Source organism: Tribolium castaneum, chromosome 3 (genome assembly GCF_031307605.1).
Source record: "Tribolium castaneum strain GA2 chromosome 3, icTriCast1.1, whole genome shotgun sequence".
NCBI classification, from domain to species: domain Eukaryota; kingdom Metazoa; phylum Arthropoda; class Insecta; order Coleoptera; family Tenebrionidae; genus Tribolium; species Tribolium castaneum.
The window spans coordinates 18,816,727-18,831,207 of NC_087396.1; the positions used below are offsets into that span (position 1 = coordinate 18,816,727).

The 14,481-nt window shown below is 32.0% G+C and overlaps 1 protein-coding gene, 2 long non-coding RNA genes and 2 other non-coding genes across 6 annotated transcripts in view; 4 read left to right on the plus strand and 1 right to left on the minus strand.

Moving 5' to 3' along the window:
- The first annotated feature begins 215 nt into the window (after positions 1 to 215).
- Mctp (Multiple C2 domain and transmembrane region protein) overlaps positions 216 to 14,481 on the plus strand; it is a 32,373-nt gene continuing 18,107 nt past the window's right edge. Inside the window, exons 1-3 of one of the 2 annotated variants that reach the window (XM_008195598.3) lie at positions 216 to 508; positions 4,651 to 4,847; positions 10,510 to 10,651. In XM_008195598.3, coding sequence (XP_008193820.1) covers positions 475 to 508; positions 4,651 to 4,847; positions 10,510 to 10,651 — 373 coding nt within the window. In that variant the 5' untranslated portion in view covers positions 216 to 474. The remainder of the gene's footprint in view (positions 509 to 4,650; positions 4,848 to 10,509; positions 10,652 to 14,481) is intronic. The other variant, XM_008195599.3, reaches the window with a different exon arrangement.
- On the plus strand, positions 4,529 to 4,601 carry TRNAF-GAA (transfer RNA phenylalanine (anticodon GAA)). Its single transcript has one exon. It is a non-coding gene; the product is annotated as a tRNA-Phe (tRNA).
- On the plus strand, positions 5,148 to 9,237 carry LOC135265606 (uncharacterized). The gene is made up of 2 exons (XR_010333323.1): positions 5,148 to 7,788; positions 7,975 to 9,237. It is a non-coding gene; the product is annotated as an uncharacterized LOC135265606 (long non-coding RNA).
- On the plus strand, positions 5,205 to 5,278 carry TRNAN-GUU (transfer RNA asparagine (anticodon GUU)). The gene has a single exon. It is a non-coding gene; the product is annotated as a tRNA-Asn (tRNA).
- On the minus strand, positions 10,175 to 10,599 carry LOC135265607 (uncharacterized). Its single transcript, XR_010333324.1, has 2 exons — positions 10,461 to 10,599; positions 10,175 to 10,400 (listed from the first exon to the last, which is right to left on the minus strand). It is a non-coding gene; the product is annotated as an uncharacterized LOC135265607 (long non-coding RNA).

A 14,481-nucleotide genomic window follows, 5' to 3' on the forward strand; every position in this document is an offset into this window, starting at 1 on the left:
TCCCTTTTTTCGTAATTCTATGATATCCTGCAGTGTGCACGTGACCGTTCCACCCCCGCAGCTGCTGCAGTGGTGACCTGCTACCACCGGAAACCCCAAAGGAGTGGTGGACAGGCCACACAACATTCCTGTTTCAAACCCAATTTCAGTTGAAAAAAATTCATCCATCCGAAGTCTTAATTTTCCTGCGGGAGCGTTTCTTGGTCTGCTTTCGAATCGATATTGCCACCTACTAGCGCCAGTCCGTAGACGCACGTCGCTTGTATCGCATGTTCATCCACGATTATAACCTTAAAATACGGAAAAACAGCCCTGGTATCAGTGAAACTGATGTTTTTTTCGCAAAAATGTGAACGATAATACGGCTGAAGGGGTTTTTGGCCGGGCCGCAAGGGGCCCTGGCATGTGTCGGGCGAAATGTGCTAGTGCGGTTCTGTGTTAGCTTGAGGAATTAACACTTAGCACCTTCCTATCATGATTCCGTCTAAACACTGTGATTCACCCTCTAGTAAGCGATTTTTTGCAATTTTTTTGCCAGGGATCGCATGCCAAAACATTGCTTTTCTCTATTTTTTTAAATTAAACCAATGGAAATAATAATTCCGGCCTTCACCCCTCGATATCGGCCAAAATTGTGACCCAATAACGTTGCTCTGATTCGTATATTGAAGTTTTCTGTATCTGACGTCCAAATGTTGCGTCTTTTTAATAATTCAAGACATTTTTTAACGTATTATAGCTAGTTTTGTCCATTCATCAATTATTTATGTTCTGGGTCGAAAGGAACCAACCTTACTCATTCATGTTTCTTTCCTATTGACAGCTACAAATTTGTTTAGGATCAATTAATTAAACGTAAATAAAACACCAATTGGATTCCTACAGATACTCTTCGAAGCTGAATCCATTTCTTTTTTTTTAGCGTTTAATTTTTATTATGTCAATACCTATGTGTTATTTTTAAAAAATTTTAATAATTATAATAATCTTTAACGATAATGATATCATGATGCTAATGGTAATTATTCGTATAAATATAAATAGGCTACAGTTATACCCGTAATACAACGTGCCTTATCTGTGATATAAATATGCAAAATTAACTCGTATCTTGTCACAAATACTTCTAAAACCTGTGCTTATCGTAAAACCCTTTTAAGGATTTTTGATTCGCAATTTTGTGTGTGCATGCTCAACAATTGATCCTTTTATTATAATTACAAATAACACCATTGCACGAAGTCTTGATCAAAAATTGTTTTCGATCATGACAGCGATATTATCAGACCTGTTCCTGTAAGTTTTTAATTTGTTTTTGATGTAAAAAGTCAGATTTAGGGTATTAATTGAAGAACTAGGTAATTATATTTATTAATTATTTTATAAATAGACAAAAAAGTGTTATTAAAACCAGTGTCAGAATATGGTGACCTCAAAAAGTAGACTTTAATGTTAATGTATTATCATATCACTTGGCATTGTTACTCAAAATGGTTTACAAAAATGTATGTATATTTTACCAGAATTATCAAAAAGTTTGTTTCTTTAATGTAATTTTGTACGTTTTTAAAAAAATTGTCATTTTTGGTGGTAAAATAAGATCTTCAACGAACTTTCCGGTAAAAAAAATGTGTATGACGTACGAACCCATTACAAATCGATTTTACCGAAAAATGTTCTAAAGATGGCTTATTTATACCACCTATCACAACAGAAACTCAAACATGTCATGGAGTGCATGTTGTAGGTAATACACGAGTTGATATCTGAACCAACAATGTATTCAAATAAAAATGGAATGGAAATAATGCTATCGGCAAGTTCAAAAAGAATAATCTAATGCAAATGAAAGCTGACTCACACATTTTCCCTTCATTTGATTATGAAGCCCCAAAAGTATAATTCAATTGCTTGTTATGGTAATAAATGGGTAAAACAGGGTGAACTAAAAAATCTAGTGGTGGTTTTCAATACTGCTATAAATTGCGGCTCGGTTAGAGCAGAACGTTATTATTCTGTTTTTGGATTTTTTATTGCACCCTAACTGCACCATAAATTTAGTTCAAAAGGAACACATAATTAATTCGTAGGCTAAACGTTTGTTAAAGTGATTTAACCGACCAATAAAATTATATTATTTTTTTACAATACCTCCTAGATGGCCAAAGACCGATCCGCAAAATACATTTATCCAAATATGTTTCCAAAACTTCCAAAATTTTTTGTTAACACTAATTAACGAAGTCATTATATGTAAATCATGCGAGGTATTTTATCAGCAACTAGCTCAACGACATCCGATTTCCACAATTTCCTGTAAGATTATCGCAAAACTCGACGATAAAATGAAACTGAAGTTTGCAGTAAGTTTTTTGAGTGAATTAACTGAAATATTTATGTGTCGGTTAAAAACCCATCTAATTTCAAACACAGAAATGGAGGTTTAATACTGCTTTGGATCGAATACTGTAAACCGCATTTTTTTATGTTCATCGTAAAGTAAGTAAGTGCAACCACCGTAATATGAGAACAAATGCCACCCTTGAGAAAAAATAATGGCAAATTCGATATTTCGAATATCTGGTGGAAGCTAACTGCATATTGGGAATTTAGCTTTTGTGAAAATGGCGTTTTGGTGAAATCTGATGCTGCTACTAATTGGCTCGTCCAGATGTAAAGTTTTTAATGCTGATGATAAAAGCTTACCGTATAAAAAAATTTTCCAAGTGGATTTAATTAAAAATTGTAAGGAGTCCTGCTTTTTAGCTCATATAAAAAATTAACCCAATGTTCTGTAATTAATGTTATCATGTGATTTTCAAAATATGGAAAAATTAAAATGTTGTTGACGTAGATAATAAACTGTTATTTTTCTATGTCGAGACAAAATAATAAAGAAAAATTGCATTACAGGACGGTTTAAATGCAGGAAATAAAAGTTCTTTAAAGCTTCATATTTTATATTTAACAACTGTAATTAAAATTTATGTCTTTATGAGAATTTTAATTTACCTTGTGACGCAAACTTTTATAATTTCGACCAATTTATTGATCCTGGGAATATTTTACATTTAGTTTTTATAAGCACTATCATCTACTATACAAAAATCCATTTGCAACCCTGATCACAATTCATATTGAACTAATTTAATTTTGTAAAAAAAATATTCTTTGGCTCATTTATATCTACTACCTAGCTACTAATTTCAAATATGTAGTATGTATGCAATAGAGAGTAGTATTAGGAACTCAAAAAAAAATACAGACCGAAAAAAATTAGTTTTTTTTTATCTGCAAACTATATGATTTGAATTTCGTTTTAAGAAAATTAAAAGACTTCAAGTTGTATAAAAAATCACAGAACTCGTCCTTGCTTTAATACTAGACGATATTATTACTTTAAAAGTGAAATGTTTCAATAATTTGGTAACACTAATATTGAGGAAATGAGGAACAAAATTTCAGTTAGGATAACTTTAAATCAAATTCTGAATTTTATACGAATGAAACAGCAGCCACACAATTTATCTTCTGTATGACTGGTTATCTAGGTATGCACATACCTACTATCCAAAATAAACAGCTCGGTTTCAATTTTGTTTTTTTTATCTTTTCTAAACATTTTATTGACGAAACCTTGTTGAATACTTTAAGATAAATTTTATCAGTCTGTTGAACATAAAACAAATACTTAGATACGTCAGCTGCGCCCATAACAACTTGCAAATTTTATCATTTCCACGTGTTTTGACTTGAAATCCACATTTCCCACCAGTTCGCCGATATCTTTCAACATTACGTTCTGCTTGATACACTTAACAATTACATAAACAGAATGCTGAATTTTTCTAAGACTTCATATCACAAAAAGGATTAATAGTGAACACATGTTGCACTTTGACTTTGATTTGCAATATTCATTGAGGTTTGAAATATACAATTGAAGAAAAAATATCAAAAAGTTGACACAGCAAATAATTATTTTAAATGCATTCTGGGTTTCATTGCAAATTTTCGTCAATGTATATCTATTATATAGATTATATAGACTGACTTTACGGAAATATTCCTGTTCAAGTTAGAAAAAATCTCGGAAAAAATCAAACTGCAGGTAGTTGTCCTTGATGTTTTAATTTACTTAATTAAAAAGAGAACTTTAAAGTTTGTTAAATGTAGTTTTGACGTTAAATGTTGCTTATCAATGAACGTTTCGAAAAAATCAATATCCAGTAAGTATATACAATTGTTTATTGATAACAATTTTATGTTAGTTCTTCCATTCCTTTTAACGGAGTCGCGGGTTGTTTTGTGCAAACCTAAACTGATTCAAATTTTTGGAAAAATTTAACAGTAGTTTCTTTAATCAAAATGAATTACAGTCAAACCTTATTTATAGGTCATGGTAAGTTTTGGTTATTAGTTGTATTTAAATTATAAATACATAATAAATTTAAAAATTAGTATTGGTTTTATTTATTAATTACAAAACTGTGGCCTTGATAACACACGTAAGAAATTGATTGTACAAGCCGAAATAGCTCAGTTGGGAGAGCGTTAGACTGAAGATCTAAAGGTCCCTGGTTCGATCCCGGGTTTCGGCAATCACTTTTTTTCAATCGGAAATACTTGTATTTTGTATTTTTGTTGCAGAAAGGGCTCTAGAAACATGTGAATTCAATAATATGTCCTCAACGCCAACGATTGGGGCCCGACATTTAAGCAAATCTACTTCCGAGTTAAGCAGTCCCAGGGAAATGCCAGAAATTCGCCCCAGGTCTGCAGCTCCTCCTGAAGTCTCACATCTGTCAGTATATCAAAAAGCTCATAGTTTTTTCGCACAACTCAAGGTAAAAATTAATAGTCAGTTGTTTACACTTTTACCGAAAAATAAATACAAACGAAATAATTTAATCTTTTATTTTAAATAATCTTCCAAGCTCACTGGCAATTGAGCTCCGTTTTCAATCTTATTTTATTTTAGTTATTTTTCAGCATTTTTTATTAATCAATAATATTAAATTTAAAAGAAATCGAATGCCTACTTTCTTTGTATTAAAAGGACCAACCTTATGACTAAAAATACAAGAAATATAACTGTTTTAAGTGTTAGAAAATTTTTTATTATTTTAGTAGTTTTAAATACAGTTTTTATTTCAGTATAGTGATCTGTATTTTTGTAGCATATGTGGAAAGTATCGCACATCGCCTCCGTGGCGCAATCGGCTAGCGCGTTCGGCTGTTAACCGAAAGGTTGGTGGTTCGAGCCCACCCGGGGGCGCATCTTTTTTTTACTCAGTAGAAGTAAATATGAAAGTGTTTCACTAGATAAACATTTCAAAAATAGAAAAAGCAATGAAAAGACATTGTGTACATACAATATTTATTTTTGAGCCGATGTTTATATTCTCGCGCAATACAATTAAATCCTGAAGCTACACAGTGTTGGTTTAACAAAAGATTCTTTTATGCTATTTATATTTAACCAAAAATATTTATTAAATTGTTATTGTGTTAAAAAAACATGGGCTGATATTTTGTTAAAAAACATGGACTGTTTCTATTTACTTATTTAAATAATAGTTAGATTATACAGTTGTGGACAAAATACAGCGGGATAATTATTTTTTGCTGATGTAACATGTTCTTTAGGAGATTATAATTCTAATCAATATTATTCACATCACTTTTGATTTTATATTTCTGTGTTTCAAAACCTAGTAACAGAGAAATCAGTGTATGCTAGGTTCTTCCGTCTTAATTGTTGCTCTTTTTTTCAGTATAGTCGGATAAATATGTGCTAATCAATTAAATATTAATTCAATTTGTTAGATCATACAACTTTTTGTCATTTGAATTTATAATTCATTTGGATGTCTTTTATTAGTTTATTATTATCCAAAAGATGGTCCTCCAAAAGAATTCCTTACTTCTAATGAATCACTGTGTTTTTTTCTTAACGCATTTTTCGGAATTCTGTAATTCTTTCAAATTAAAATTTACTAATTACTTACGTATAAGATACTGTATAAAAGACACACTCATCGGCAAAATTATCGCATCACTTAAACTGCAAGATTCGAGGCTTATGAGTTCTGAAAATTGTACTGAAGTCGATGATATAGGGTATCAGCATTCTCAAGTAATTTCGATGGCTATCAGTTTTTTTTAAATAATTAGGCTAGATTCATGGCTAGCTAAGTAAACGTCAAATTATCAAAATCACAGCAGACCACGTAGAAGGGAGGCAGTTATCCAGGCTTGAAGAGGTAATACCAAGTAATAATGATTGCTTTAAATGCCAAAGTTGCCTTAATAGACCTTATCCAAGCCAAAAAAACTGATCCGAATGAAATTCACTTTTTGGCTTTTTTTGATAATCAATAAGTTGTAGTTTAATTGTTGACGTTACAGTTGTAGGTTTAGTAGGTTTAACGTTTGATTAATTTATTTTTTAAAATTTAATTAGAAAAAATACACAAGTAAAGAAAATATGTTTATTATCTGTGAGTCATGGGTTTCTGAAACGAGTGCGGAGCACGAGTTTAGTATGATTTTTTCAAAATGATTTTCAAAAAACTGCTATAACTTAGTTTTTTTAGCGGCAATCGAAAGAATATCCATATTTATGGTGACTTATCAATACGTCTTATATCTCTCTTACAGTTCTTAAAAAAATCACAAAAAACGTAATTTTTATAGTTAATCAAGTAGACCTTGTAAAATGGTTAACAATTTATTGTCAAACTTCAATATTTTATTTAGTGTATAGCTGGTTCTTCTTGAATGAAAATGGTGAACAAATCGGACATTTCGTTTAATTAATAGCACAATTTTATCGTATTTTTCAAAAATTTACTCGATTAAAAATGAAAATAATGAGCAAGAATTCTGTTTTTTACAATTATTTCAAAAACTGTAAGAAACAGATATAGATGATGTTCATAAAAATCTTTATTAAAATTAATTCTCTTTTGATTGCCACTGAAAAAACAGAGTTATTTCATTTGAATGAACTGGGTTATAATCATTTTTTATCATCCTTTTCAAAAAATTATAGTAGCCTTGCAATTTGACTGTTGACAATCCTAAAAACTTGAAAAGACCCTTTGAACCTTTGGCTATCAAATGAAAAAAGAATTATTCACTTATTGTAAAGAGTTCAAGGACTGTGATATTTTAAATAAACCCCGGCAAATAAAGTCCGGGACATTTCTATTTGGACATAAAAAATTTGAATTTTCTGACATTTATACGTGTATTCAGCGTCTGTGTGAACAAAAAATGTTCTCTCTCTCATTCTATGGTCCTTGAGCTTTAATAACAGGGACATTTTTTAAATTGGTAGCATTAGAAAATGACAGTAAACAGCTGACCGATGTAAACAATAACACAATAACAAAGGAAATGTTATAATTTTAATCTATATAACCAGTGGCTGCTTTAAAAGTGTGTACTAACGGGATAATAACATATTTACGCAAGTATTTTTGAAGGTAGAAACATTACTTGTCATATAACAACTACTCAGATTATATGATGAGACGGGAATGGCACAAAACAGAATTGCAGTCAGTGATTGTGATGGAGAAAGCCGCTGTGAAGTACTGACAGTACTGACTATCGCTGGTTGTACGATTTGTGCAATTTGTGATATATTTTGTGTGAAAAACTGGAAAAGAAAGTGCATCACTGCATAACCTCACTTATCGCAGTTTTGCACATTTTGATGATGGGAATTGCGGTTCAAGTAATTATGAGTTATAGATGGAGAGCCCTGTTTACTTCAAAGTAAGTTCACGACATTTACAGATACTTTCTTTATGTTTTTTGTCTTTTCTGGTATAGAGGGTTAACTTTTCTATTTTCATATAAAATTCAAACCAAACGAAATCGAAAAGCTTAATATTGTCATGTTTTTTATTAATTATTAAAAAATTTATTTAAAAAATCACAGATAGTGTTTATAATTTGCAGCTGAAGCCTTTTGGGTCCACTTTGTTCGTTATTTCCTGGCAGCCACTCTTGTTTCAAGCAGAGTGGGTGTAAAGTTAAAAATAATCCCGTAAAATTGTTAATATAACTCCTTTGCACTGGCATGGGGTATTTGAAAACTTATGTTTAACAAATACGTCACAAAGTCTCAGCCATCGTCGAAAAACATAATAAGGGCTTTATAACAAGAAGCGCTTTCTGATTTTACTGTGGACGTGTGGAAGAATAGTGTGAAATATTGCGAAAAACCAACTTTTACTCTTGTTTACATTTTTGTACGTCTATCTGAGAGTAGTCTCTTGTATAAAAAATATAGCCTACTAATAAAGGAAATTAAAGTGTTTTTATTTCTGGGTTGCCCCCAATTCCACTTCGCCCTTGCCTGATAATCAAGACACTGATAATGAAATTGGTGTAAGTGCATCGAATACAAACGTGTTGAATAGATGAATAAAAGAGAGACAACTGCTTTTTTCAAAAAGGCCATTTCAAATTTATTCAAAAAGCACACCCCCACTGAAAAGGGTCCATTCACGATGAAGTTTGGCTTCCTGCATGACATAGGTTTCGGGCACCAATCACACTGTAAATGGTCTAAATTGGTCTTACATCTCTCAGACATGGACTCACTGAGAGCGACTTCTGCAGTAGGCTTGAGGCCTGCCTGCCTGTCTCGCAACAATCTCTGCATTATGATTCCAAATCATTCTATAAAACGCTGTCAATTACAAGCCATGATATGAGGCATGAGGCCGTCTTAGTGTTTTCGAATGTTGGTGCAAAGACTTGTCGCGAGGCAGGTTTCAGCCTTCCGCCAACGTCAGTCTCAGTGAAACCCTCTCAAAGTGATCTCAGCGAAAACCATTCACAATGAGATTGGTCTATGAGGCCTATGTCGTGCCGCATGCAGCGAGATATGTCTCATTGTTAATGAAAATAGGGCCTTTTTTGTTGTTTAAAGTCGTTTTTTAAAACTTTTGTGGCAAATTTTACTGATGTGGCAGAGAGGGGGCATGCACTTGGAACATGACGGTGACTACCCTGAAAGGCACTTCGAGGCTTTTATGACCTTTTTAATGCAAATTTCAACTTTAAACCTGACAGTCATACCAAGGTCAAACATAACCTCAACAGTAATCCAGCAACGGTACTTCAAAGCATTTGAAAGTTTCTCCATTTGTTTTTAAGTGTTCTAGTTGGTACATTTTGCTGTACTTTACTACAATAAAGAAATATTTAAATTTTTATTATTGTTTACATTTGTAATCTGTCAAACACATCAAACAACCAAGTTCCCTAAATTTGAGCTCTTATCTAGTTTTTGTGCTCTATATAGTCTCGCGTCAACGTATGCCCTATGACGTATCTCATATTGAAATGTCCCGGACTATAAAAGTTTGTATAAAAAATTGACATACGGCAAAAACTGTGGCATATAATATAACTAGAAAACATTTTACCCAGTTTCATGAGGGGAATTCACAAATGCAATAAAAATTGGATGTTACTGTTTAAAATTTAAAAGTTGGTTGTATACCTATAAATACATAAATAAATAAAGCTCTAGCTATATTAGAAGTTAAAAAGTTTCTAATGTAGGCCCTCAAAAAATCAGCCTGTATACAATATTGGCAGAAGAATCGGCTGTGTTATCTATCATTCGTAAAGTTTCTGTAGAATCTCAAAATATGCGTGATTTGCACATTTTATTTTAGGGCAGAGTATTTTTCTAATAAATTAAATGTGCTGCAGAACCATTAGCATGCAATGTAATTAATTACTTTACGAAAGGCTGTGTTTTAATGAAGTAACGCTGGAAGTTAATTTAGTCCACAAAGAATAAATCTGAAAGGCTCCTTTTCCTGATTTTAGTAGAGTAGCTGTCAAAATTTATGAAACAAATACCTGCTCAAGTATACCCGTCGTTAATGATCTGAAGCAAGTGTATTAACTTCTAATTATTTTTTTAGATTTTAAGTAGAAGATATTTCAGTGAACAATAATAAATTTTTACGTTTTCACCCTTAAAACTTTAGTAATTTAAGCATAAGTCTGGTAAATGCTCTTATCACGTAAAACCCAACATTTCCTTGTTAATTCTTGGGAAATCCCAATCGTTTCCCCATTAAAATCCATCAGTTTATAGCCAACGTCCTTTGTAATCATAAATTAAAAAACAATGTGCAAGGTGTTATTATATACTGTCAAGTTAAAATACCACGTAAACAAAAACATAAAAAATAAAACACGAGATTGGATAAATGCGTATTTTTAAAAATTCATCAAGCGAATAACGGGTATTGTTCTACGTAAATTGGATTGTGCCCCAATCCCCTCGAAGAGCAGCTCTCAAATGGGAAGCCCCGACACCACCTAGGCTGATGAAGAAAATGAATTTCAGGAGTAAACTGAAAAAATTAGCCATGAAAGCGATAAATTAAGAAAGGTGGTTCGTCGCGCGTGCTCACCGTATAGTTTTCCTCTGTTTAGAATCTCGCATCTGCTGGTGTGTTGCAGAGTCGTTGGGGGCACAGCAAACGCGAACGCCGCCACAAATCGCCCGGCCGCCAAGACTCCACCGACTACGCTGCCGATCTCAGCAGCGACCACAGCACCCCCAGCACCCAGAGCCCAAGACACCGGCTCCACGCTCGCACAGGTGAGTCATTGATTTTGGCATTGACTTCTTCGGCCAATTGCAACCCAATAAATTATTTCCATCTCTAATGCGGTTTCCATGTCGCTCGATAAAGGACATCGGTTTAATAACAAACAAATAAATAGCTATATTTTACACAAATAACTTATGCAAGGCTCAGTTATGATGGTCACTTTTAGTGTTAAATGTTCGCAACTGTGCTGCAACTGTGATGAGATTATTGTCAGAGTTTGGAAGATGTTTTTTGATCCGCCGCGTAAGTTCATTTAAAACAACTGGGGACTTCTTAGATGGAAGTTTTATATTGCATTTGTTGAGGGAAAAGTGCGACCGGCTATTAGTTTAAATTTTTTGAACTTGATGAGACTTTTTCTAGAAATTTTATCTCTTTCTAAAGCCCGGATGTTAACAGAAATGCAAATTCAAACAGTATTGTTATAATTGGACCAAATATTGCTTTACACAATGTAAGCCAAATTTTCCGAACAATTTTCTCTGAGCATAAAACAGAAAATAAACACTGGTTTACAATTAATTAAATAATGAAAATTGGTATGAATATGAAAATTTAAACGTGCTGAATTTATATCTACCTATCTGCTAATCTGCTTTCAGTTTTTTGCTATCACGTATCAATTTTTTAATGATTTTTCTATTCCTAGTCTCTCAAATTTCAATATTTTTGGTGTTTGTTGTTGCATCAATGCTACGGAGGACTAAATAAATTAGGAGACAAAAGGAGATATAAAATCGCATTTTCTGAACCCAAAAAATAGTGCGGCAGTGTAATCGGCGCCAAATTGTTTTAATTTAATTTAAATCCAACCAATCGACGAATTATTTGAAAAAAATGCAGAAATATTGAGTTCTTTGCAGTGTTAACACACTGAGAAAAACTGACGACTAAAATTTTTAAAGAAACACGAGAAAAAATAAATTACTTTAACTTTAGTTTACTCTACAACTTTGTTCCTTCTACGTTTTTTTTTTTGTATTTCCAACCGTACTCTCAGCGTTTTGATAAATATGCGACGGAGCGCAAATAATTTTCGTTCCACCTTATACGCTCCGAATACGGTTGAAGTTATAAAAAAGTGTAAGGAAAGAAGTTGTAGAGAATTAATTTTCCTATAAAAAAGTCTGCGACACCATATTTCTACCTTCAACGGTTTAGTTATCAATTAACTTTCCAATACTTTATCATCGGCAAAATTAAAAAAAAATCCGTCCCTTTAGCGCTTTTGAACGACTTTGGATTCTAAATGGTTGGAGATAGAGATATGGTTTCGCGAACTTTTTGTAGAAAATTTAATTCTCTACAACTTTCTTCCTCATATTTTTCTTTTCATCTGTAACTTGTATTCGCAGCGTTTTGAAAAATTTGAGGCAAAGTGCAAATTGAAGTTTTTTTTTTAATACAGTAATTTAGAACAAAATGTTTGCATTATGTTTGTCTTATTATTGAGAATTTAATGCTTCATCTGCCTGTATTTTTTTGTTTCCTACGACTTAGCCATTACATGTACAAATACAGCCATTGTTCCAAAATCATTACTCTGAAAACTTGGAGGGCAATGGAACAACTGCGCTCTCTGTCGACATTAACTGAACTATCGAAGACGGGAACATATTATTTGTAGTACCATATCCTAACCTTTAGATATCAGTACTCAAGGCTACTTTAATCCGTATGAACATTATTCTGTCCGAACCATTTCAGTTGACAGGAATTTTTCTTATAAAAATTTAAAATATGCAAAACCGTTTAAAAATTCAGTTTTTCACTTAGATTTCTTTACAAAAAATCTTAGCGAAGTATTAATAAACATGAACAAAGGTTTCATCAAGATATATTTACACACATATGAGAGACGATAGCAGTTAGAAGATCGACAGAAGCAAGTAGCTTTTTGTTTGTTGAAAAGAAAAAATCTATATACAGGTTGTTTCACATAAGTCCTGCGCCTGTAAAATGCCACCAACAATACATATTCCAATACGAACTTGATTACAAATTTTGAAAAACTGGATAGTTTTTTCAATTTTGTTCACCCCTTCGAAAAACTACAACGTTTTTAGGTTGTTAGTCATTACGATAGATGGATTAGAATCATATTCATTCCGTCTCTTGATAGAACACATGATAACTGGTTGTGAAAAAAATACATTTGTGACTATCAATGAAACAGTTATTAGTCTGACAACTACTGTCATGGGCTTTCAAAAAATTTAATGATGAAATGTGTATTTTTGTATCTAGTGTTTTGTGACTTTTGTATATTTGGGTACGAACAGTAGGCGCAAGCCTCGTAAGGTTATGTGAAACACCCTGTATAACTATAAACAAAAATGTTAATAATGTACAACTAGTATAAGTAGTTACATTTTTTAAATGGAATTTAGTGTTTTGGAATCATTAAATTTATAGTTACCTATTAGTTTTAGGTAAAATTAATGATTTATAAAAAAAATTATTACAAAAAGACGTAATTTTTGTTATTATACTGGGTGTTTCACACAACTTTACGGGACCTGCGCCTAATGTTCACTCCCAAATATACAAAAATAATAAAAGACTATATACAAAAAATATTTTTTTTTCTGAAACCTATCAAGCATTAAATTAAAACAATTTCAAATTAAAAAGTTGTTTTTTGCAGACCAGTGTCACTTTTCAGATGTTGATTTACATTTTATTGATTAACTTATATAGTTATAACAAATAAAAGATATTGATTTGAGTAATGGTAATTTGTTTACTTAATGCAAATTTTATTTCATTTCATTTGTATTCCAAAAGAATTCAGAATAGAAGAGATTTTAGGATGCTTGTGAAATTTTAATGTTTACTCCGAGATCATTTTCCATTGAAACTAATTTAAAAGTAGACAGTTAAAGAAATAAACCTAATGGAAGCGCGTCCAAAATAACACAACTTGGTAACAATCGCGTGTCTGAGATGCTTCGATCTAGTATTAACAAATATTTATGACGATAAAGAGTGTTTGTAAAATTTGCAATTCAAAATAGTTCCGCTGTTTGTGGCGTTTATCATTAAGTTAGGTGTTGGTAAATTGCTTTGCTTCTTTGCGATAGTTTCTGACATAAAACAAATGTGTTAATACTATAGTTTAAAAATTCAATAAGTGAATTGTCGTGTTTGGTAGAGGTAAGGAATAATTGTCCAATAATGCACGAAGTTATTTCAGAAATGCCGTTTGTGATATAGGTTTCCTGTAAGCGTGTAAACAGTTAAATTATAATTTAACTGACACCAAAATATGGTTTCATTAAGTTGTCTTGCACAAAACTCCAATATTTTTACGTCTCCAGCGTCTAACATTATTTAATTTAGGCACAATTAAATTAGCCTTGAAAATGTATTTTCGTGCCGTAAGCATTATTGGTTTTCTCTCCGTTGCAACTAGACGAAACTGCATTAGCTTGAAATTAATATTTTGATTAGTCAGCCATCAAGTTGTCGTGCTATTGCCAAGCGTTTATTAGAAATGCGGTAATGAAAATATCAAATTTTAATTGAAACTTTTCACTCTTTAATTTTTGTTAGATGCAGAGTGGAAAATTATAAAAGCGTTTTCTCCTTAAAAGTTAATTTAATTTACACAAGTGAGCTTCGAAATTGAAATTTTACAAGTGTACTAGAAAATTTCTAGAACAAGTCTAAAGCATTATATTATTATTCAAAATTTGTCTTATTCTGTAATGATTAATGAACACATTTGATAATTTAGATTAATAATTTTCGATCAAAGCTTTGTCGTTTTGAGTCTTTGACTTATCGGTAGGTACTTAAAAAAAGTTTTACAAAA